Source organism: Geotrypetes seraphini, chromosome 5, assembly GCF_902459505.1.
Source record: "Geotrypetes seraphini chromosome 5, aGeoSer1.1, whole genome shotgun sequence".
Classification (NCBI taxonomy): domain Eukaryota; kingdom Metazoa; phylum Chordata; class Amphibia; order Gymnophiona; family Dermophiidae; genus Geotrypetes; species Geotrypetes seraphini.
Genome location: NC_047088.1, coordinates 242,566,073 through 242,589,302, shown reverse-complemented (window position 1 = coordinate 242,589,302; position 23,230 = coordinate 242,566,073). Strand labels below are relative to the sequence as shown.

At 44.3% G+C, this 23,230-nt stretch overlaps 2 protein-coding genes across 3 annotated transcripts in view; one reads left to right on the top strand and one right to left on the bottom strand.

Annotated features, from left to right (window-relative positions):
• The window catches only part of INSIG2 (insulin induced gene 2), a 71,627-nt gene extending 62,863 nt beyond the window's left edge, over window positions 1-8,764 (bottom strand). The window contains exon 1 of one of the 2 annotated variants that reach the window (XM_033946053.1): window positions 8,631-8,764. The gene's annotated coding sequence lies outside the window, so the exon portion shown is untranslated. Of the gene's footprint in view, window positions 1-8,601 lie in introns of both variants that reach the window. The other variant, XM_033946051.1, reaches the window with a different exon arrangement.
• A 6,782-nt stretch (window positions 8,765-15,546) lies between these two features.
• CCDC93 (coiled-coil domain containing 93) overlaps window positions 15,547-23,230 on the top strand; it is a 223,743-nt gene continuing 216,059 nt past the window's right edge. The window contains exon 1 of the mRNA XM_033946543.1: window positions 15,547-15,678. Coding sequence (XP_033802434.1) covers window positions 15,667-15,678 — 12 coding nt within the window. The 5' untranslated portion in view covers window positions 15,547-15,666. The remainder of the gene's footprint in view (window positions 15,679-23,230) is intronic.

The window sequence follows — 23,230 nt, the reverse complement described above, 5'->3', positions numbered from 1 at the left end:
CTCATTCTCATATAAAAGGAGAAGAATTTTAATCCAGCAGCCTCTGTTAGGAAACTTTCTTGAGCCGTAAAGACATATCTGGAAATCCTTGGTTCTTTGCATAATTTATTATGCTTATAAATGGTCAACCTGTGTCTCACCACACAGCTACCTATCCCCTTACGTTTTCATCACCGTTATCTGCAGGAATTGACTGGAGACTTGGACTATGCTGCGTTAGCTGTTAAATGGACTCAGGATTTACATCTCCCCATCTCTGCTGACATGCTTAAGCGGAGTGTTTCCTTAGGGGTGAAATATTTGATGTCGGTAGCGGAGAAAGAACGATACTACAAATTCTTGGTTCGGGCATATTTTGCTCCTGTTAGAGCCTTCCATGCTCGCCTTTGCACTACAGATTATTGTACCAAGTGTGCAGCGCCTAAAGCATCGTTGAGTCAAATGTTTTGGCTCTGCCCGGGCATACGGGCTTTTTGGACAAGTGTATGTCACCATCTTGCATCTTTCTGGAACTGTACTTGGTCATCTATGGACACTTATCTTCACACTGAAGCTGTCCTTACAACCGGTTCGCCCGGGTGCTGCAGCGTTTGCCCGGAAAGCTATAGTTATGGGCATCAAGACTATTTTACAATGTTGGCTGTCTCCTCACACCCCTTCCGTGTCTCATTGGAGGACTCAAATGATTCAGCTGGCGGGATATGAACGTTTGGCTATTTCCGATATGGACTCTAAATCTGGCTCTTTTTACCTCACTTGTTGGTTGCCTTTTTGTTTTACTTTACAACCCTCTGTACGTAGTAGATTGCTTAACTGACTGTTGGATGTTGGATTGACTATTCCCAAGGGTGGGTGGAGGTTGTTTTCTTGCTAACTGATATTTGTTATATTGTTCCTTCACTGTTATTTGAAATGAATAAACAGATTTAAACATAAATGGTCAACCTCCAAAATCACATTTGTAACAATAATAACTTCTTATAGGGTAAGCTGAAGTTTGTTTGTTTTTTTTTGGGGGGGAGAGGAAAAAGTCACTATGAGAATAAGAAAGATGGTGAAGTAGGATTAATTGGAACAAATACAGATTATCCCACTTTAGAGTGTCAGATATAGGAAACGAGGTAAAAGGTCTCAGAAACCCGCTTGATTAAACACAAACGTGATATCTAGACTACATGGGTTAGAGTCTTTTTTTTTAAATTCTTTATTAATTTTTATTACTATCAAAAAGTGCAACAAAATATTCACATCAGTAATAATACATAAGCACTTAAATACAATCAGTATTAGTACAATATATGCCCTCCCCCCTAATTATCTTAAAGATCACCCTAAAGATACACCCACCCCGGATGTGTCTGAATTACACCAATAAAAGAAGGCTAAACAAGCTATAACAATTGTACAAAATATGTTAATGGACCCCAAATTAAGTTAAATATCTTAGAATGCCCTAAAATGTCAGCATTCATCTTTTCATACCTGTAACTTAAACATAAGCTCGCTCACCAAAAGGAAAAAAATTAAGACAATCACAGTTTTTCCAATTTCGAGTTATCATCTGTATGGCTACCCCGGTCATAATCAGAAAAAGCCGGCATTTATAACGATCCATGGGGGGCTTAACATACAGTAGTGTTCCACATATAATTACCTTATAAGTCAATGGGATTGTCGATTCCAATATGAGGTTAATCTGTCTCCATTTTGACTTCCAAAAAAGTTGAGTATCAAAGGACAAGAAAACAATAGATCATCCAATGTCCTGATGTCTAGATCAGTGTTTTTCAACCGCTGTTCCGCGGCACACTAGTGTGCCGCGAGATGTTGCCTGGTGTGCCGTACGGTCAGGGCCGCCATCAGGGCAGTACCACCAGTCCTGCATTCAGGGGCCCTGGGCTCCCCCAGGGTCCTAGGCCACAGTCTAGGGAGAGGGGCGATCCGCCCCACGTGGACAGGAGAGAGCTGGACGGGGGACCCGCGGAGTTCAATACATCTCGAGCCGCGAGGCTCGTCTTCTGTTCCTGCCTGCCCTGCAGCTAACATATAGCCGATCGCAAGCGTTCCCCGATGTCAGCGCTGACGTCGGAGGGAGGGCTTAAGCAAAGCCTGCCCTCCGACGTCAGCGCTGACGTCGGAGAATACTTCCGTTCGGCTATTTGTGCGCGGCAGGGCAGGCAGGAAACAGAAGACAAGCCTCGCGGCTTGAGCTTCGTTTTGCTGAGAAAGTTGCAAAGATGGGCTGGGAAGCAAACACGGAACACAAAAGGGGGGAGGGAGTGCGTTTTGGACACAAGGCATGAACTTGGGAGAGAGGAAGGGAGGGAAAGAGATGCTGAGGTGGGGGAGGGAATGGGTTTTTGGACACAGAAGAAATGGACTTGGGAGAGAGGAAGGGAGGGAAAGAGATGCTGAGGTGGGGGAGGGAATGCGTTTTTGGACACAGAAGAAATGGACTTGGGAGAGAGGAAGGGAGGGAAAGAGATGCTGAGGTGGGGGAGGGAATGAGTGTTTGGACACAGAAGGCATGGACTTTGGAGAGAGGAAGGGAGGGAAAGAGATGGTTGTGTACACGGGGAATAGAAGAAAGGAGAATTTTTGGTCATAGGGAGGGAGTGAGGTACAGATAGTGGCATACCAGGGGGGGGGGGCGGTCTGCCCCACCCCGGGTTTACGTCCCAAGGGGGTGCACAGCTGGCCACCCTCCAGTGTTGTCCCTAGGCCGGCAAACTGCGGCTCTTTAGCCACTTGAGTGCCACCGCCGCCATTGGGAACAGGCCGGCACCAAGTTCTCCCTGCTTTTCCCTGTGGGGCCGGCCAACTCTCGCCACTCGCGTCAATTCTGACGTCGGAGAGGACGTTCTGGGCCAGCCAATCGCTGCCTGGCTGGCCTAGAACGTCCTCTCCGACGTTAGAATTGACGACGGGTGGCGAGAGTTGGTCGGCCCCGCGGGGAAGAGAAGCAGGGAGAACTTGGCGACGGCCTGTTCCCGATGGCAGCGGTGGCACTCAAGTGAATTACTTTATATATAGTCAATATAGGCACAGAGTTAAATTTTTTAACATTTTCTAATGGTGGTGTGCCTCGTGATTTTTTTCATGAAACAAGTGTGCCTTTGCCCAAAAAAGGTTGAAAAACACTGGTCTAGATGACAGTGCCAGCATCTATTAGATTTAGAACTGTCCAACTTTTGTAACCTAACAGGGGTCTAAAAAGATCTGTGCAACAAGAAAAAACAGGTTTGTCTCATAGATGCTGACGCTGTACATCTCATCCTCCAAGTCCAAATACGTGGCCATCGAGACACAGAAATATACTGCTTTATCTCGATGCTCCAAATTTCTCTAAGACTAGATTTTGTTTTTTTATTCAGGAATCCAGATAACAATTTATACCACCTGGCGGACTGATGCCCTAAAAAATCTGTCTGGAAGCATAGGACATGCAAGGTATAATATTTTTTTTTTAATTACGCCATTCAGGGAACCCACTCTGAATGGCCTGCTTCAACTGCAACCACCTATAACTTTGTGACTTTGAAATCCCAAATAACTGTTGCAGCCGTGAAAAATCAAGCATGCTACCTTTTGGTAAAACATCCTCTAAAGTACGTATACATGGGTTGAAGTCTTAATCATCAACCCTTATCACCATCTCCTATCCCATATTTTGCTTAAATCTTACTGTTATTAATTACCGTAGTTATATAATCAACTTTTTATGAAATATTATAACAGTAAGTATTTTCACTTATCTTAGTATGCAGAATCTCTAGCCAGCCCCAACAGGACTCGTTTTGCCATAAAATAATAATAATAATAATTTTTATTTTGTATACCAACATACCCAGATGGATTTGCATGCACTGCCTCCTTGAGATGCAAATCTATCTCATGCATATTTATTGTGGATATTCTGAAAACCTGACCTGGTTCCGGCTCTCGAGGACCGGAATTGCCAACCCCTGTCCTAGGACATCACAAAGTCATAAACTTAAACTAAGAATACACACCTCATTAACTTCAAGCTACATATTTAGAAGAAAAAAAAAAAGTATTCAATTGTTTTCTAAACTGGTTGTGGTCTTTGACTGATCTAAGTGACAATGGTAATACCATACATTCCATGACAAGGTAGTCTGATGTAACAAAGATGAACTGAACTGCTTCCTAGACTTCAAATGCCCTAACCCAGGGGTGTCAAAGTCCCTCGAGGGCCGCAATCCAGTCGGGTTTTCAGGATTTCCCCAATGATTATGCATGAGATCTATTAGCATACAATGAAAGCAGTGCATGCAAATAGATCTCATGCATATTCATTGGGGAAATCTTGAAAACCCGACTGGATTGCAGCCCTCGAGGAGGGACGTTGACATCCCTGCCCTAACTGATGGAAAAGATAATTTTTTCATCCAGAGAATAGTTAAGCTGCCAGACGTTGTGGTAAGAGCGGATAACGTAGCTGGTTTTAAAAAAGATTTTGACAAGTTCCTGGAGGAAAAGTCCTTAGTCTGTTATTGAGAAAGACATGGGGGAAGCCACTGCTTGCCTTGGATCAGAAGCATGGAATGTTGCTACTCTTTGGGTTTTGGCCAGGTACTAGTGATCTGGATTGGCCACCGTAAGGACGGACTACTGGGCTTGATGGACCATTGGTCTGACTCAGTATGGCTATTTTTATATTCTTGCGTGAGCCAACTATAGGACAATCAAGCCATTGTAACATCACTGATGAGGTTGGCTCTGTGGAATGAGGCATTATGACATCACAATCTCAGCTCTGGATGTTGCTCTCATTGGGGTTCTGGAATCTTGCTATTCTTTGAGATGCTGGAATGTTGCTACTCTTTGGATTTTGGCCAGGTACTAGGGCAACTTGGATTGACCACTGTGAGAATGGGCTACTGGGCTTGTTAGGCCATTGGTCTGACCCAGTAAGGCTATTCTTATGTTCTTATCAGTATCGGCCAGGTCATTCATTGTGGTCTGGATGTGGGAGGGAGAGTAGTACATTATTCCAGTACAATACAATCTGCTTTTTCGGTGGCTTGGCTGGTCATGAGCAATGCTGTACCAGGCAACTTATGGTTATGCAGTAAAGGTTTGATGTTTAAGAAATTGCTAAAAAAACAACAACCCTTATTTCTTTGTGCAGGCGTTCTTTTAAGGAAGGCAGCACGTGATCTACAGATGTTCATGCAGAGGACAGAGTTGCTGGCTGCTATTACTACTGTGTAGTTTGATGATGACTGTATATATTCTATGTGACTGTGGATTTTTTTTGGGGGGGAGGGGTTCATTGTAAACCACCTAGGTGTTAGGCAGGTAATAAGTGCTTGAAATAAAATAGACATTAAAAATAAGTCTGCATATATTCTGGTAAATTATTACAGAAAGCCTTGTGAGTTAATGTGCAGATCTTAAAAAATGTTATTGAGCATCAGTAGGAAGAAAGTGTAGTTCTGAAAACAGCAGTGTTATAGAATCATATTTAAATGTGAAATAAATTAGCCTAACAGCTGCGTTCTGTATTAACTGCAACCTGTGATTCAAAAAATTTGAGAAACCAAAATAAACTGAATTACAGTAATTTAGCTGCGATAGTGCTACTGCTATTTACCATTTCTATAGCGCTGAAAGGCATACACAGCGCTGTACATTTTGACATTTAATAGATGGTCCCTGCTCAGAAGAGCTTATAGTCTAACTTAGACAGAAAGACATGACATATAGCACGAAAGATTGAATGAGTAGTCTGGATGTTGGCTGCTTGAAATATTTCTGGAAAATTCTTAGCTTCTTGAGCCACAGAAAAAGAATTTATTTGCAATTTTGTTCACCTGTAATATCATATTAAACTGATTATCTAAAATCTTCCAATATCCGAGATGATTCCTCAAGCCTAAGGGCTCCTTTTACTAAGGTGCGCTAGCGTTTTTAGCGCAGACAGGAAATTACCGCACGCTACGCTTCTAGAATTAACGCCAGCTCAATGCTGGCGTTAAGGTCTAGCGCGTGCAGCAATGTAGCGCACGCTATTCCATGCGTTAAAGCCCTAACGCGGCTTAGTAAAAGCAGCCCCAAATTTAACATCTCCTAACTCAAGAGAGATAGCTCTGAAGAATAGTTGGCACTCCCACACCATAGAAATTTGATAAGCGATTGAGTCTTACGTATAAGCGTGGTTTTGGCTCCTTGCTCTAGTATTTATAGAATCATAACCATAACCAGTGCTTTTATGAGGCATTCTGTTATAGAATTCCCCTTCGTAGGTTTGATTGTTCCAGGGTTTGTTTCATACACAGAAAATAGAATAAATCAGCATCCATGAATATTTGAATGATATTTGAAATAAGTCAGATTGCTGCAGCACTTCCAGCTATAATACTATAATGTTTTCCTACAGAAGAGGTGTCACTCTAAAAATTAGAAATTTTGATACATTTCTGATGCCTCGACTTGGAAAATAAACAAAGATAAACGAGATCTGGAAGAAATTTGGAAACTGAAGATCATCACAAGTTTCAAACATCCATAACACAGATTTGGAAGAAAAAGCTACAAATTCTGTGCACAAACACAAAAAAAAAAAGAAAGAAAGAAATTTCAGATATTGAAGCACAATAATTAAAATATGTACAGTAGGGAATTATCAATGATTTGCAAAGTGTGAACCGTTCAAAAAGATGGTGCATATTCTTAGAAAAAAAAATGTACTTTTTCCAAAACAATGCACACCCTTAACAATATTGCTCTCCTATTGGAAAAATAACATAGACCCCCCCCCAAATAAAAATAATTCCTTTAAAAATGACATGGGAAACACAAAATGAAAATTTGGGGGCTGCACAACCTTAACTTAAAATGAGAAGTGACATTTTACCTCATTCATAGATCCTAATCTATAAAATTCTTGGTCCATCTCAAATGAATCCCCTCTTTAGCAGCTGCTTAGAACAGAACTTAATCAAGGGGGTTAGGTATAGTTATGATTCTATAATATTTGTTTGAAATAGTGTTTTGTTTGTAATATTTTACTATTTTCAATTAAATGTATTACACTATTGTAATTTAATAAAATAATAAAAATGTTAAAAAAAAAAAAAAGAACAGAACTGAATCTAGTTTAATGCTTACAGGATCTAATTTAATACTTGATTTTGTAATGTATAGACTTTATTTCTTTATTAAAATTGTGTAAGTCCTATATCATTTAGCATAGATTTGACAATATGAGGAGGGCAGTGAGAGCTGAATCTGTGTCTCCGGGAGAAAGACCTTTGGGACAGTCAAATTTCTGTGCATTGCAAAAGTGGAAAAAATTAAAGAGACAAAATAAAAAAATTGCATTATTTTTTTGTTTAAAAAGTTGGACAAACACCAAATTATGTTGTATTTTTCCTCAATTCACAGTGTCTCAAACAGTAACTCAGAATGAAAGTTGGCCAGTGTTTATAACTGTACAGAAAGAATTGTCATGGTAATTGTATGCAAGATTTATAATTATTTGCTTAACTACATTGCCATCTGCTGTTCATTTCAGAGAACTACATCAGCAATTGATTTCTATATTTACAATACCATCAATACATTGCTCTGTGGTATCTCATGAATCACAATAATTACAGTGCTGAACTGGTGACTCAGTAGCAGTGCTGCACTCTACCAGGCAGAGAACACGAGATTAATTCCTGGCCCAGGTCTTCTGCTCCCCATAGTTGGCTGATGCAGGGGATGCAGCATTTATATTCAGTGGGGAGAGGAAGTACATCTGTTTACACCCCAGTGATATCTAGTGACCAGATTTACGGTCCACATTAGCTGGGTATTGAAGGAATGCTGCTGTAGTAGTTTAACTTAGTCATGCTCTGGCCAAGTAAGGCTATTCTTATGTTCTTATGCCTTCATGTGTAACTGCCTGGGTTTTCTCCCCCCCTTATTTTTTATTCCCTGTCTACAAGGTGAAAAAACCCAGGCAGTTACACATGAAGACATAAGAATAGCCTTTAAGGGCCTGAGCAATGGTCCATCTAGCCCAATATCCCATCTTCACAGAGGCCAATCCAAGTCTGAAGTACCTGGCAAAAAAACAAATAGTAGCAGCATTCCATGCTACCACCCCATGTCTATCTCAACTATGGACTTTTCCTTCAGGAACTTTGTGACCGGATAAGACCTGGACTGGATTATTAGCCCAACCAGGCTCCACAGCTGTACAGTTCACAATCTGGCAAATTTCCACTAACATATGCTTTTGACAGGCTATGTTCTGCCAGTCCTTATTACAAAAGCAAAATGCCAAACTTTCAGTATCAAAGTCCTAGAACCAGCTGGGACTGCTAAGCCTGGTTCTTTCACAGTACTTCTGTGTTTGTGCCATTTCAAGACACAATTATTCCAACTCTTGTTAATTTCAATTTAATCAGAAGCAGAGATTCCCTACCCTTCTGTTAATAGGGTTTGTGAGACAACTCCACCTTCCCAGAAACAGCATATGATTTACTCAGTTACTGGCTTCAGGCAAACAGGATTCTATAGGTTCCATTTCATAATCAGTTGTATACATTTCTTCTGGCATTTCTACATTCAAAATAGTGTTACCTTCAGAAAAATGCTGACAAGATTCAAACCTGAGATTTTCTCCCTGTTTCCTGTGAAAGAGGCTGGCTTCTGTTCCACAGATTGTACTGATCTGCCTCTTTCCAAGGGTTCAGGCAGGTTGAAAGTTTGTGGCTGCCTCTCTGGCCTAGAGACCACACCCTTTTCTCTAGCCTTATGCTGATTGCCTCTAGGAACACCTGTGGTTCTCTGATGCTTTGCTAATGAGTCTGGATAGTAGTGCTGCCCGATTCAGGAAAAAAATTTGATTTGATTCAGCCTATTGAATCGATTCGATTTTCCTGCCCAGGTGGATGTTTTTTTCAAATATCCTGGTGGGTTTATTTTATAGTCTCTTCACCCCTTTTATAGCCTCTTCACTCACTTTGCCCTCTCCTACCCACACTTGTGCTGTGGTGTAAACAAAATAAACAAACAAAAAATACTTTTCTTCTCTCTCTTAAATCCTAGCTCACGTTCGTGGTCTAACACCACAAGATAGAAAATAAAATAATTTTTTTCTAACTTTTGTTGTCTGATCATTATTCAGATCTTATCGGTCCCCGCCTCCAGTTGTCTTCTGATAACTTGCTTGCCAGGGTCTCCTTCTTTCTTCTTTCTCCGTGCTAACCATCCATCTTCTGTCTCTGTCCTCCCCTTCCGTTTCCCTTCCCTCCCCTGGAGGTCTGGTATCTTTCCTTTTTTTCATCTCCATCTACCTTTTCTGAACTACCCTTTCATCCTTCATCTCTCTCTCCTTCCCCACCACCCCAGGGTCCACCATGTCTCCCTTTCTCTTCCCAACTACCCTCCTATCCAGTATATCTATCCCTCCCCTCCACACCATCCCTTGTGTCCAACTTCTCTTCCTTTCTGTTCCTTCCCTCCCTAAATCCCATTGTCTACCATCTCTCTCCCTCTCGTATACAGATGGATTAAACACTGGTTGGCAGGCAGAAAACAAAGGGTTGGAGTGAAGGGCCACTACTCGGGCTGGTGAAAGGTCACGAGCGGTGTTCCCCAGGGGTCGGTGCTCGGACCGCTGCTGTTCAATGTATTTATAAACGACCTAGAAGCGGGGATGAAGTGTGAAGTTATAAAATTTGCGGATGACACCAAACTCTGCAGCAGGGTTAGAACCACAGAAGAATGTGAAGATCTACAAAGGGACCTAAACAAACTGGAAGAGTGGGCAAGTAAATGGCAAATGCACTTTAATATAGAGAAATGCAAGGTCATGCATTTAGGGAAAAAAACCCCCCGATGTTCAGCTACAAAATGGGGGGGGGATCAGTGCTAGGGGATAGTAACCTTGAAAAAGACTTGGGTGTGCTGGTAGATTCAACAATGAAATCAACGGCACAATGTGCAGCAGCCTCAAAGAAAGCAAACAGAATGTTGGGTATTATTAAGAAGGGCATTACAACCAGGACGAAGGAAGTCATCGTGCCGCTGTATCGTGCGATGGTGCGTCCGCATCTGGAGTACTGTGTCCAATATTGGTCACCGTACTTCAAGAAGGACATGGCGATACTTGAAAGGGTCCAGAGAAGAGCGATGAAAATGATAAAAGGTATGGAAAACCTTTCATACACAGACAGGTTGGAAAGGCTGGGGCTCTTCTCCCTTGAAAAGCGGAGACATGATAGACTTTCAAGATCATGAAAGGCATAGAGAAGGTAGAAAGGGACAGATTCTTCAGATTATTGGGAACCACAAGCACAAGGGGGCACGCAGAGAAACTGAAAGGGGACAATTTTAGAACCAATGCTAGGAAGTTCTTTTTTACTCAGAGGGTGGTGGACACCTGGGATGCACTTCCGGAGGTTGTGATAAGACAGAGTACACTACGGGGGTTCAAAGAAGGATTGGATAAATTCCTGAAGGATAGGGGGATTGAGGGATACAGATAGAGGTAGAGATAGGTTATAGAAAGAGTATAGATAGAAAGATAAGAGGGATTAAAGGGCTTAGAAAAGGATCACCTTACAGGTCATGGGCCTAATGGGCCGCCGCGGGTGCGGACTGCTGGGCGCGATGGACCTCTGGTCTGACCCAGCGGAGGCAACTTCTTATGTTCCCCTCATCTCTCCTCTCCATGATCTCCCCCAAATCCATCTCCCCCCTCCACCAAGTTCATTTCTCCCATCTATCTTCTCCCCATCTCTCCTCCAGTCCACCAACTCCCCATCTCCCCTCTCCCTCCATCTGCCTTTTTTATTTTTTTATGGCACTCCTAAGCCACCACCACCACCACACCCCCGCACATTTCCCAAAGAGAGCCCGGCAGGAGGGACGCATCGCGGTAGCGATCTACTCCTGCCAGCACTCCTCGCGTCTTCTCTCCACTGTGGCCCGCCTTCCTGTTTCTGCTTGGGTGGCCGAATGGAATCGATTCACCCAAAGTGAATCGGAGAATCGATGCGAATCGGGCAGCACTACTGGATAGCTTCCCTGACTAGCCCTGCCCCCAGCAGAGCTGACTGCAGGAACTAATCCCTTTGCTATCACTGGCCTGGTGCCTGCTGGTATTTGTAGTTCTTTGCCTTTAGCATTCCCTACACTAGAACTAGGCAAGTATAATCAGGTCACTTTTGGGCTGCCTTTCACTGGGCATAAATTCTGCAGGGCAGTTTCCCTAACCTGCCTGCTTCTAGGAGCAGTTTTAGGGATAGTTTTAGAGCACTGCAGGGTTTCTTCCAGAATATCAATGTTTGAATATCTCTTGGCAGTGGCGCCCACAGCAGCGCCCAGGGCAGTAGTATCCTTCCCCTGCCCTTTTCCTTGCTGCGCATGTACCTTTTGAACTTCTCCGGCATGAACAGCATGCTACCCATGTTGGTTTCGGCTCTCTTTGATGTCGCTTCCTAGACGCGGGTCCCGGAAGCGACGTCAGAGAGAGCGCCACAAAGGTGCAGGGTAGGCAAGGGGCACCGCCACGCCCTTAGGAAAACCGCATCCAGGGTGAACTGCACCCCCTTACTACGCCACTGTCTCTTGGTGCACTATCTCTTTGTTTATTCCATCTCTGCAGTACCATAAGAATCTTAGGCAGTTTCTGTAGTCTTGGAGTATAACAAAAAAGTAGAACTGCTGCTGGCTGTCAGCCATTATGGCAATTGGCTCTTTTCTGAAGTGGATAAAAACCCCTAACAGTCTATTATGGGCCAACCTTTGGCCATGGTTGCATCAGGGCATCCAGGTCTTTGCTTTCTGGCTCATATTTTTGAATGAAGAACTGAGCTGCCTTCTTGTTAGCTTCCAATGCCATTAGATCTGGCACCCCCACCAATTCACAATGCAGGTGAAAGCTTTCTGAGACAGTGACCACTTCTCAGAACCTAGGGTCTTCCAGCTGAGGAAATCCACTTGCACACTGTCTACTCCTGCCATATATGCCTGTCAGCCTGTTACTCACTGTGCAATGCTATGTGCTGGGAGCTGCAAGTGCTGAAGCTGCAAATAGCTTACAGGGAGAACTTCTGCCTCAACAAGTCTAGAATCTGGACTGTGTCTTCAGACTGTCTCTTGGGTCCAACAAACTGGCTAGAGACATCAACCCTCACTGTGCATGCAAATGGGAGAGGAAGCAGTCTGCCCTGATCCTGGTAAAAACTGCCAAATAGCCACTTGGCCTACACTCAAGGCCACTGTGGATGAAACTGGGGTGAGCTTTGCTCCCAAGAGAACGGTCCCTGAGCCCCAGAACTGGTAGTGCAGGCTGTCCAAGTGGGTGTGACTTGTTCATGGCCAGATCTAAGGGTCTTTATTCAATCCTCATTCTTGACCTGTCTGCTGCCTTCGATACTGTTAATCACAGCTTACTCCTTGATACGCTATCCTCATTTGGATTCTGTGAGTCTGTCCTCTCCTGGTTTGCCTCATACCTTTCCCAACGCACCTTTAGTGTATGTGTTGGTGTGTCCTCTTATGCTGCTAACCTGCTAGCGGTTGGCGTACCCCAGGGTTTTGTCTTAAGACCTCTTCTCTTCACTCTCTATACCTCTTCCTTTGGTGCCCTGATCTCCTCCCGTGACTTCCAGTATCACCTATTTGCTGATAACTCCCAGATCTACTGCTCTACACCCAAAATTTCACCTAAACTTCAAGAAAAAGTCTCTGCCTGTTTGGCTGACATTGCTGCCTGGATGTCCTGCCATCATCTGAAACTAAACATGTCCAAGACTGAGCTGCTCCTCTTTCCTCCTAAACCCTCTGTTCCTTCTCCATTCTCCATCTTGGAAAATAATACTGTCATCATTCCAGTCTCCAGTGCTTGCAACCTTTTCATCGATTCCGATCTCTCATTTTCTGTGCACATCCAACTAACTCTTGTCACTTCTATCTCTACAATTCAAAAATTGTGGAACACAACTTGCTCCACTTCACATAATGTTCACCAAAAAACTAAGACAAGTATAAAAAACAATTACACCAAGATACATCCAATAGTAGGGATAGAAAAAGGAGATTGTTGACCCATGGAGGGGGATGCTGTCTGTCTTCAGAGGTGGAGCTGAAGGACAGTACAGTACTGGATTTGGGCCGGGGGGTGGGGAGAGGTGTTGGACCAATGGGGAGAGGGGTTGGGGCTGGAGGTGAGAGAGGTACTGATGTGGAGGGGGGACTGGAGCTGAAGGGAAAAGAGAGGTGCTAAACTTAAAGCTGAGAGTTGGAGGGAAGGGAGAGGTACTGGATTTGTAGCTCAGAGCTGGAGATAGAAGGAAGAGAGATGTTAGACCCATGGGAGGAGGAGCTAGAGAGGTGCTGGATCCTTGGGGAGTGTTGAGAGAAAGAAGAGAGGTACTGGACCTGCAGTGGGGAGGAGAGGGAAGGGAAAGAAATGCTGAACCAAGGAGATGAAGGGAGTGAAATATTTATCACAGTGGAGGGAGGGAGGAAAGAGAGGGTGAGAGACACTTTGGTGTAAAGGTGTAAGAGGGGAGCAGCTGGACACAGGGAGATATAAGAAAAGAGGTGCAATGTGGGCATGGATAGAAGCATAGGAACAGGGACATAAAAGGGAATGCTTTATGGGGTGGAATATGGATACAGTCAGCGGGGTAATGCTAGACACAGGAGGGTATATGGACACAGAAGATGGCTAGACATGAGGGAAAGAGGAACGCAGAAGAGAGATGTTGGACTTGGGGGGGGGGGGGACGGCACAGGGACACAGACGATCAACACTGGGCACAGAGAGGATAGGGACACAGAATAGTGTTGATGATTAAAGCAGGGAGATGGGCACAGGGGAAATATTAGAGAGAGAAGTATAGGAGACAGAGAAGGGAGAACTTGCTGAACATGGGATGATAAGGAATACTGTTTTACAAAACAAAAATTTCAGATTTCTTCCAATTTATCCAGTTGTGCAGGCATAGAGACAATCCACCTAGTTTTGTTAAAAAAAAATGCACAACTGCTCCATTTCAGGGACTTTGCCTAGTTCACTAAGGCACATCACCCACTAAGCTAGGGTAGCTGTTCATTCATGGAGTTCCTTTTTTATTAAAAAGGGAGGAACATCTTTTACAGATTCATGACTTTCTAATTGTTTTGGTACAGTGTTTTTGTTAATTATTACTAACTGTTCATTGTCTATTGTTTCATCTATCCCCCTTTTACAAAAGCTTAGCGTGGTTTTTAGCACCAGCCGTGGTGGTAACAGCTATGCTCACAGGAATTCTATGAGCATCGGAGCTGTTACCGCACTGGCCGGTGCTAAAAACTGTGCTATGCTTTTGTAAAACACTGTGAATGTCTGTTATAATCTACCTAGAACTTTGAAAAGTGCGTAACAGAAATGTTGAAAATAAATAAATTTGGAAACACATTTGGCCAACAAAAGATAATACATGTGGGAAGTAATTTTATAAAAGAAGATTATAAAAAGAAGTGTGGGTTGATTATTTTAAAGACAAGTTAGGTGTCTAAACTGCCTTTGTGAGACTGTTGAAATAATCTCCAGCAGTGCACAAATGATCTTAGAGTTATGCCTGATTTAATGAAAATACATCTATGTGTATGAACTTTAATGCAGGCCCACACTTTATTTTATAAAATAAAATGCACATGTATACAACTCCATCCAAATTCAGACCTCAGCAATGCCTCTACAGGCAAATCTCTTAGAAGTAGACATACATGCATATACATCCACTCGTGAAGAACATGACACCCACAGAAAACGCTTTAAGAAATTATTTTCAAAATGGTTAAAGGGGAAAATCATCTTTCAAAGTTTATGACAGTAAAATAAAGCCAGAAAGGTCTTGAACTTCCACACTCTCAAGGCCGTAAATGTGGAAACACGCAGCGCATACATGTCATGCAATGCAGGAGCATGGGAGACACTTTGCCAGCTGCTGATGCCATTTACTGGACACACGTAAGGCCCAAAGCAAACTACGGCTCTGCACGGGGACTCTCTGTCTCTTTAGAGCAGTGGTCACAAACTCGTGGTCTGCCAGGTCCTATTTTGAGGCCATCAGTATGTTTATCATAATCACAAAAGTAAAATAAAACAGTTTTTTGATCGTACGTCTCTTTAGCTATAAATGTATTATTATTAAGTCTTAGCAAAAAGGAAAGATTTATAAACTTTAAAGAGTTTTATCTCATGCAAAATTGTCATTTCTTTAATAAGACATTAACTATTTTTTTCTGAGGCCCTCCAAGTACCTACAAATCCCAAATGTGGCCCTGCAAAGGGTTTGAGTTGGAGACCACTGCCTTAGAGATTTCCAGGTAGCCACCGGACAACCTTAACAGGGGACGTCAAAGAGGACCTTCTCTGGGGCGAGAGGAAAACCGCCCCGTTTTCAGTATCCTTTTCTCAAGCCCGAGCTCCAGCCTAGCCTCTCTCCCGTTTCCTCAGCCCCCCCAGCTTTCTGTTTATCAGCAACCCACTTCCGCCTTTCTCCGACGGCAACGCCCCCCTCTGACGCAATTTCCTATTTCCGGCGGGCCGGAACGCTGCCGAGGGAAAGAGAGCAGTTGCGTTAGAGGTGGGCGGGGCGTCGAAGAAGGAAGTCGCTAGAGCTGGTTGCACGAGACTCTTCAGGCATGAGTTTGAAGGTAAGATGGGAGAAGAAGCTGGAGAGGGAGAGGGAGAGGAGGAGGAGGGGACCGGTTCCTGGATGTGCGTGAGGAGGAGTGTTTGGCGCGTGACTTGGCATCTCGGTTCCTCAGATGGACTGTGAGGCGTAACGAGGACTGTTTGCTGGGGGGTTTCAGGGACTTGCGTTTGGTGTTTTGGAGGGGGGGGGCGTGGGGTCCGCGTTTTCACCCTGTCCCCATTTGGAGGTAATGTCGCTTTTATCGCATGCCAGCTGGGGGGGGGGGGCACAGTGGTGTTGAGTTGTTTCCACGGACCCCCCCTCCCCCATCAGTTTGTTATTTAGATCGTAAGCTCTTTCGAGCAGGGACTGTCTTCTTTGTGACTCTGTACAGCGCTGCGTACGTTTGGGTAGCGCTATAGAAATAATGAATAGTAGTAGTTATTCACTGTTTCTAACACGTCGGAGTTCTAAGGCTCTGTTAACTGCTAAATTAAAAATCCACAAGAACCAGACACCCTAACTGTAGGGCAGGCAGCAGACAGCTCGTTCCTATCCTACTCTGAGCTAAGTTGTACTAGCTCTGAGGCTGATGCCCGCTGTACTGTCCTTTAGTGCAGCTGATCTCTGGCCTGCCCTAAGGCACCAAAAAAAAAAAAAAATCCTCCCTGGTGGTCTAGTGGGACCCCAGCCTAGCCCAACCCAACTCAAAGTGCCCTTCAGCCTCTGTACCTAGAGGAAGGCAGGCACGATGCCTACTTGCTCTTGTCTCTGGACACCATCAACTTCAAATAATAATAATAATAATAATAATAATAATAATAATAATAATAATAATAATAGTTTATTTTTATATACCGCCATACCCATGTGAGTTCAAGGCGGTTTACATTGAGTTACATTAGGATCTGCATAGACAGGCAGATTTACAATTATTTGTCAGAATTACAGAGTTGTTATTAGAATTACAGATTTGTTATTAGAATTACAGATTTGTTATTAGAATTACAGAGTAACATAGTTTCAATTATTTATCAGCTTAATTTGAACTAGACAGAGGATGCGGAAAGAGGGGAAGAAAAAGGAGCAGGCCTCATGAGGGGGCCAGATTGGGGAGGGGGGGAGGTATTGTCAGGGGGGGGGGAACCTTTCGGGTCTTGTTTGTGGAATAGGTAAGTTTTAAGTGATTTTCTGAACCCGAGGTAATTGGGGGCCTCTAGTATCATTTGTGCTAGCCATGGGTTCAGCTTGGCTGCTTGGAAGGCGAAAGTTCTGTCAAGGAATCTTTTGAAGAGACAATGTTTGGGTGAGGGGAAGGCGAACAGCTGAATACGACGGGATTTGTTGTTGGTGCGGTAGAGGTTGAAGTGAGGATTGATGTAACTTGGTGAGGACCCATTTACCGCCCTGTAACAGAAGCATGCGAATTTGTAAAGGACTCTAGACTCGAAAGGCAGCCAGTGGAGTTGGTGGTAGAATGGGGTGACATGTTCCCATTTCTTTAGGCCAAAGATGAGGCGCACGGCGGTATTCTGGATTATTTTTAGTCTCCTGGTTGTTTTCTTTGTGGCGTTAAGGTAAATGATGTTGCAATAATCTAGAATACTGAGGATGGAGGATTGTACAAGAAGGCGGAAGGAAGTGTCATTGAAGTATTTTTTTATGGTGCGAAGTTTCCAAAGTGCAGAGAAGCTTTTTCTGACGACGAGGTCGGTGTGCTTTTCTAAGGAAAGGTTTTTGTCCAGCGTGACTCCCAGGATTTTTAAGGTTGGTTCGAGGGGGAAGGTCGTACCTTTCAGTTGAATTGTGGTTTCTTTGATTTTGTCATTGGGGGTGGCTAGGAAGAATTTAGATTTATCGGGGTTTAATTTCAGTCTGAATGCTAGCATCCAGAGTTCGATTTGGTTGAGAATGTTTGTAGTGTGGTCGAGTATTTCATGTGACAAGTTAGTGAGTGGGATGGATATTGTGATGTCGTCTGCATAAATAAAGAATTTGAGCTTGAGGTTATGAAGAAGGTTGCCTAGGGAGGCCAGGTAGATGTTGAAAAGGGAGGGGGATAAGGGGGAGCCCTGCGGGACCCCGCAGGTGTTGTCCCAGCTGTAAGAGAAAGAGTTGTTCTTGCATACTTTGTAGGATCTATTTCTTAGGAACCCCTGAAACCAGTTAAGGACCTGGTCTGAGATGCCAATGTGTGCCAGGCATTCTAGGAGGATGGTGTGGTCTACCAGGTCAAAAGCGCTGCTCAGGTCAAGTTGTATGATTAAGGCACTTGAGCCCTGAGTGAAGAGCGTGTGGAGGTGGTCGAGAAGGGAAGCTAAGATGGTTTCCGTGCTGTGGTCAGTGCGAAAGCCTGATTGACAGTCGCTGAGTATGTTAAATTTGTCTAGGTATGTAGAGAGTTCCGCCTTTACCAGCCCCTCCGCAATTTTGGTGAATAAGGGGATACTGGCAATCGGTCTATAGTTAGATGGGGAATTGGGTGGTTCATTCGCATTTTTTATAATAGGGGTGATCATAATGTGGCCTTGCTCAGACGGGAAGTTTCCTGAGGATAGTAGAAAGTTAACCCATGTCATCATTTTTGCTTTGAAGCAGGGGGGTGCCGTTTTCATGATATTTGGTGGGCACCTCCACCTGATGCATTCTGGGATGTGGATAGTGAGGAGCGCTACTGTACTGCTTGAATCTTTTATATTTCATTCCATGAAAGTAAAATGGGAAATATGGAGCACTAGCATGTTTTGGATCTTTTGCCTAATGCAAGACTTTCTGGGAGTGTACATGCATATGGGGGCTATGCCTGAGAAGGCTTACTATCTGAGGTGTTGTATCATATGTTTTCCTTTCAAAAGGGTTTGGTTAGAGATACTTCTTGGAAGGAACTTGGATGTGCATATAGGGAAGCTATGTACTTCAAGAACTCTGGCCCATTTCCATCAAGAGCCGTGAAGATCAGAAACAGAGCATTGAAAGTTTTGCAGAAAAGAACCCTTAGTAACACTCTAAAGAAGAGTGTATTACAGTAATCCATCCTTGATATTATGGGTGTGAACCACTAAGAGAAATCTTGTCTTCTTGATGTACAAAGAGAGACAGTGTAGTTATTGCAAGTGATTGAGGCAGCTCATGAAAGTTGTTTGGATTTGGGATATCGGTGTAAGTATCGAGTCCATTTATCTGGCAAATGTTCCGATAGAGTCTGAGTTGCAAATTATACCCTCGCAAGTTATGCCCTATGCTCCGAGCCAGGGACATCACTTGGTAGGGAACTCCTTCAACAGATTTGAGAAAATAAACAAATAAACTTTGTCAAGGAAATTCTTAAACCATCCCTCACGCTCCCTTTACCAATGTATACAAAAGCACACTATTCTTTTTTTTACCATGCAATCGCGCACAATGTTTATCATGAAAAGGAGAAGTCCTTAGCTTAATTAGATCAAATCGCAGTGCACCAGCTTAATGAATAAGCGATGGTCAGGGCAGAACTCCAGTTCAACTTGCTTTAGGTGTTAAACTATCATCTAATCCACATCCTCAAGCTTCTCCCCATTTAATAGCGGCACTGTGAGACTGCACCTAGTAAAAATATTGTGTGCAATAAAGCGATCAATTGCTCAAAGGGAGATAATCAAATGAAGATAGAATAGACATGGGCAACTCTGGTCCTCGAAGGCCGGAATCCAATCGGGTTTTCAGGATTTCCCCAATGAATATGCATGAGATTCATTTGCATGCACTGCTTTCAATGCATATTCATTTGGGAAATCCTGAAAACCCAATTGGATTCCGGCCCTCGAGGACCGGAGTTGGCCATGTCTGAGATAGAACAATCCTCTAAAAAAATGGTTGCATTAATACATGACTTAACTCCAGTGGCGTACCTAGGGTATGTGGCACCCGGGGCCCATCATTTTTTGACACCCCCCCCCCCCCCCCCCCTCATGTAAAATTTTTTTTTTTTTTTTTTTTTGCAATAACCATGAAATGGAATAAATGGTCAGAATAGAAACAGGCAGTGAAAATTTTCTTTTTTTTTTTTTTTTTTTTTTCCAAAGTATTTTTATTGAGAATGGCAAAAGGTCCAGACAAGCAACCATGGTCTGTACAGAAACTTATACATTATCAAAAAGAACACAGAATGAGAGTAACAGCAACAACAAGCATGAACAAGCCTCTCCCAAGAGAAAATTGCCAATGAGAGGCATAGCAATACACAACAAAAGGCCAAAACTTGGGGCAAGCAAACAAATCCCACCCCAGAACCCACAAGAATAATAAGCCGGACTAGACCCTCAGCCATATTTTATAATGAAAAAAACCCCCACAAGCAACAACACCCAGACCGCTCACCAGACACACCAATCCGCACAACAAGCACCCAAGAAACACCCAGCCACCACCCAGACAAAACTACCAGACACACCTACCCCACCAAGCCCAGACCCAACCCCCCCTCCCCAGAGAGTGCAAGCGCAAAGTGGACCGTGAAAAGGGCAGCTGCAGAAGTGGAAAGCCCCAGATAAGTAGGTTAGCTAAAGAAAGCCCACAGATAGAAGAAATCAGGATAACAGAAGTTCCAACAAATGCTCCCACAGAAAATTTTCTTTTATTGAACCTCATTTATGTAACCATTATTCCAAACATAACATAACATAAATTATGTCTGAATTGTCATGACATCAGAAGTACATATGGAGTAGTTGCAGGTGATGCTTGGGACAGTTCTGATTATGTTAGTTTGGTTTTATGTGTTTTTTTAATAGAAGGGTTTTTATTTCTTTTTTTAAGGTTTTGTAGTTTGTGGTCGAGGTCAATAGGTTGTAGAGTTGGGGGTCAAGTGTTGCAGCTCGAATGGCTAGGAGGTTGTCGAACAGTTTTTTTCTTTTGACGTTTTTGGTTGGAGGGTGTGTGAATGGTGCGTGAGTTCTCCTATGTCTGTTTGAAGTGGATTGAATTATTTAGCTGAAGAAATTAGTTACCCCCCCCCATTCCACACACATTAATTCTCTTCCATTTTTGTTCCCATTATAAAAAAACACTGATAAGTTCCCAGGAAAAAAATACATTAAAATAAGAAGTGAAAACAAAGGCCCCTACAGATGAGAACATAACATAAGAATAGCCTAACTGGGTCACACCAATGGTCCATCATGCCCAGTAGCCCATTCTCATGGTAGCCAATAGTGCTGCCCGATTCAGAGAAAAATATTTCATTCGATCCGATTCACCCTGTTGAATCGATTTTTCGATTAGATTCACTGTTAATGACACCGCTTTTTAAGTTTAAACAAAGTATAACAATAAATTTCACAACAACAATAAATTTCACAAAGTACTTAAAAAAAAAAAAAATCACATTTTTCCATTAAAGCAGTTCTGGAGACATTTGCTTGAACAGTCTTTTTTCCCAGTCCATAAGCAAGCAATATGAAAAAGATTTCCTTAATTATCTACTCAAACATTTTTGCTATTTACTTTCATTGTACCTATACTATTATTCAGTAGAAAAAATGGACTTAACTGTGCAGGAAATGAATCTCCTCATACACCCACCATATAGTGCAAAAATGTGCAAAGGTCTGTTTTTTTCTTTCGATCACTACATAGCCTAATGCCACACAAGCAGCGCTGTTACAAACATATTCTGAAGGTCAATGCTAAGGTTGACAAAGTTTCCTTCCTTGGACCAGAAGGAGATACTGACAAACCACTGGAAGAGATTCTAAAACAACTACCCAGAAATAACACCCAAAGACCCACTCAGTGTGTGAACCAGTTGAGTGGAGTGGACTAACTGGGGGTGGAAATGGGCCCAGAGTTTGCTCAGCAGAATTTCCCAGACTACCTCTTCCTCTCAACACACTGACATGCTACCACCACCACCAACACTAGGAACACCTCACTGAGTATGCCAGCAATGCTTATAAACTTTATAAAACACATTATTATATTTTCTTATAAAGCATATATTTTAACTGAACTCAGCCTTGCCATTCACAAAAATAGAAAAGTTCCCATTTCAAGCTGTCTCATGTACACTTTTCAAATCTAACATATTGTAATCACAAAACAGAAAATAAAATTATTTTTTCTACCTTTTGTTCTCTGATCAATATTCAAATCTTGTTGGTCCCAGGCTCTTGTTGTCTTGCTTGCCAGGGTCTCCTTTCTCCGTGCTAACCATCCGTCTGCCATCTCTGTTCTCCCCTTCCGTTTCCCTTCCCTCTCCCGGAGATCTGGCATCTTTCCTTTTTTTTGTCTCCATCCACAGATTCACCTTTTCTCAACTCCCCACCACCCCAGGATCCACCATCTCTCCCTTTCTGTTCCCAACTATCCTCCTATCCAGTATCTCTATCCCCCCTCCACACCATCCCCTGTTTCCAAGTTCTCTCCCTTTCTGTTCCTTCCCTCCCTAAATCCCATTATGCACCATCTCTCTCCCACTCCTCTGTTTTTAGACCCATTATTTCTAACCCCCAAAGTCTGGCATATGCATGTATCTTTGAACCCCCCCTTCACTCTCTCCCTCTGTGTACTTTTACACCAGGACCCCCCCTCCCCCGAAGGTCTGTCCCCCCTCCGAAGGGCTACACCCCACCCCTGAAGACCTGCACCCCCCGAAGGACTTTACCTCCCACCCGAAGGTCTGTCCCCCTCTGAAGGCCTAAACCCCACCCCTGAAGGACTGCACCCCCCCCCCCGAAGGCCTGCACTCCCTTGAAGGTCTGCACCCCCCCGAAGGCCTGTCCCCCCCTTGAAGGCCTGTCCCACCCCCTTGTAGGCCTGTCCCCCCTTTAAGGCCTGCCTGCCTGCCTTTCCCCCCCTTGAAGGCCTGTCTCCCCCTTGAAGGCCTGCACCCCCCTTGAAGGCCTGCACCCCCCTTGAAGGCCTGCACCCCCCCTTGAAGGCCTGTCCCCCCCTTGTAGGCCTGTCCCCCCCCTTGTAGGCCTGTCCCCCCCCTTGTAGGCCTGTCCCCCCCTTGAAGGCCTGCACCCCCCCTTGAAGGCCTGCACCCCCCCTTTGAAGGCCTGTCCCCCCCCCTTGTAGGCCTGTCCCCCCCCCTTGTAGGCCTGTCCCCCCCCCTTGTAGGCCTGTCCCCCCCTTGAAGGCCTGCCTGCCTTTCCCCCCTTGAAGTCCTGCACCCCCCCTTGAAGTCCTGCACCCCCCCTTGAAGGCCTGTCCCCCCCCTTGTAGGCCTGTCCCCCCCCTTGTAGGCCTGTCCCCCCCCCTTGTAGGCCTGTCCCCCCCTTGAAGGCCTGCCTGCCTTTCCCCCCTTGAAGGCCTGCACCCCCCCTTGAAGTCCTGCACCCCCCCTTGAAGGCCTGTCCCCCCCCTTGTAGGCCTGTCCCCCCCCCTTGTAGGCCTGTCCCCCCCCTTGTAGGCCTGTCCCCCCCCTTGAAGGCCTGCCTGCCTTTCCCCCCTTGAAGGCCTGCACCCCCTTGAAGGTCTGCACCCCCCCAAAGGCCTACCCCCCCCCCCGAAGGTCTGCCCCCCCCTGAAGGCCTGCCTGCCCCCCTTGAAGGCCTGCACCCCTTGAATGTCTGCCCCCCCCCCCCCCCGAA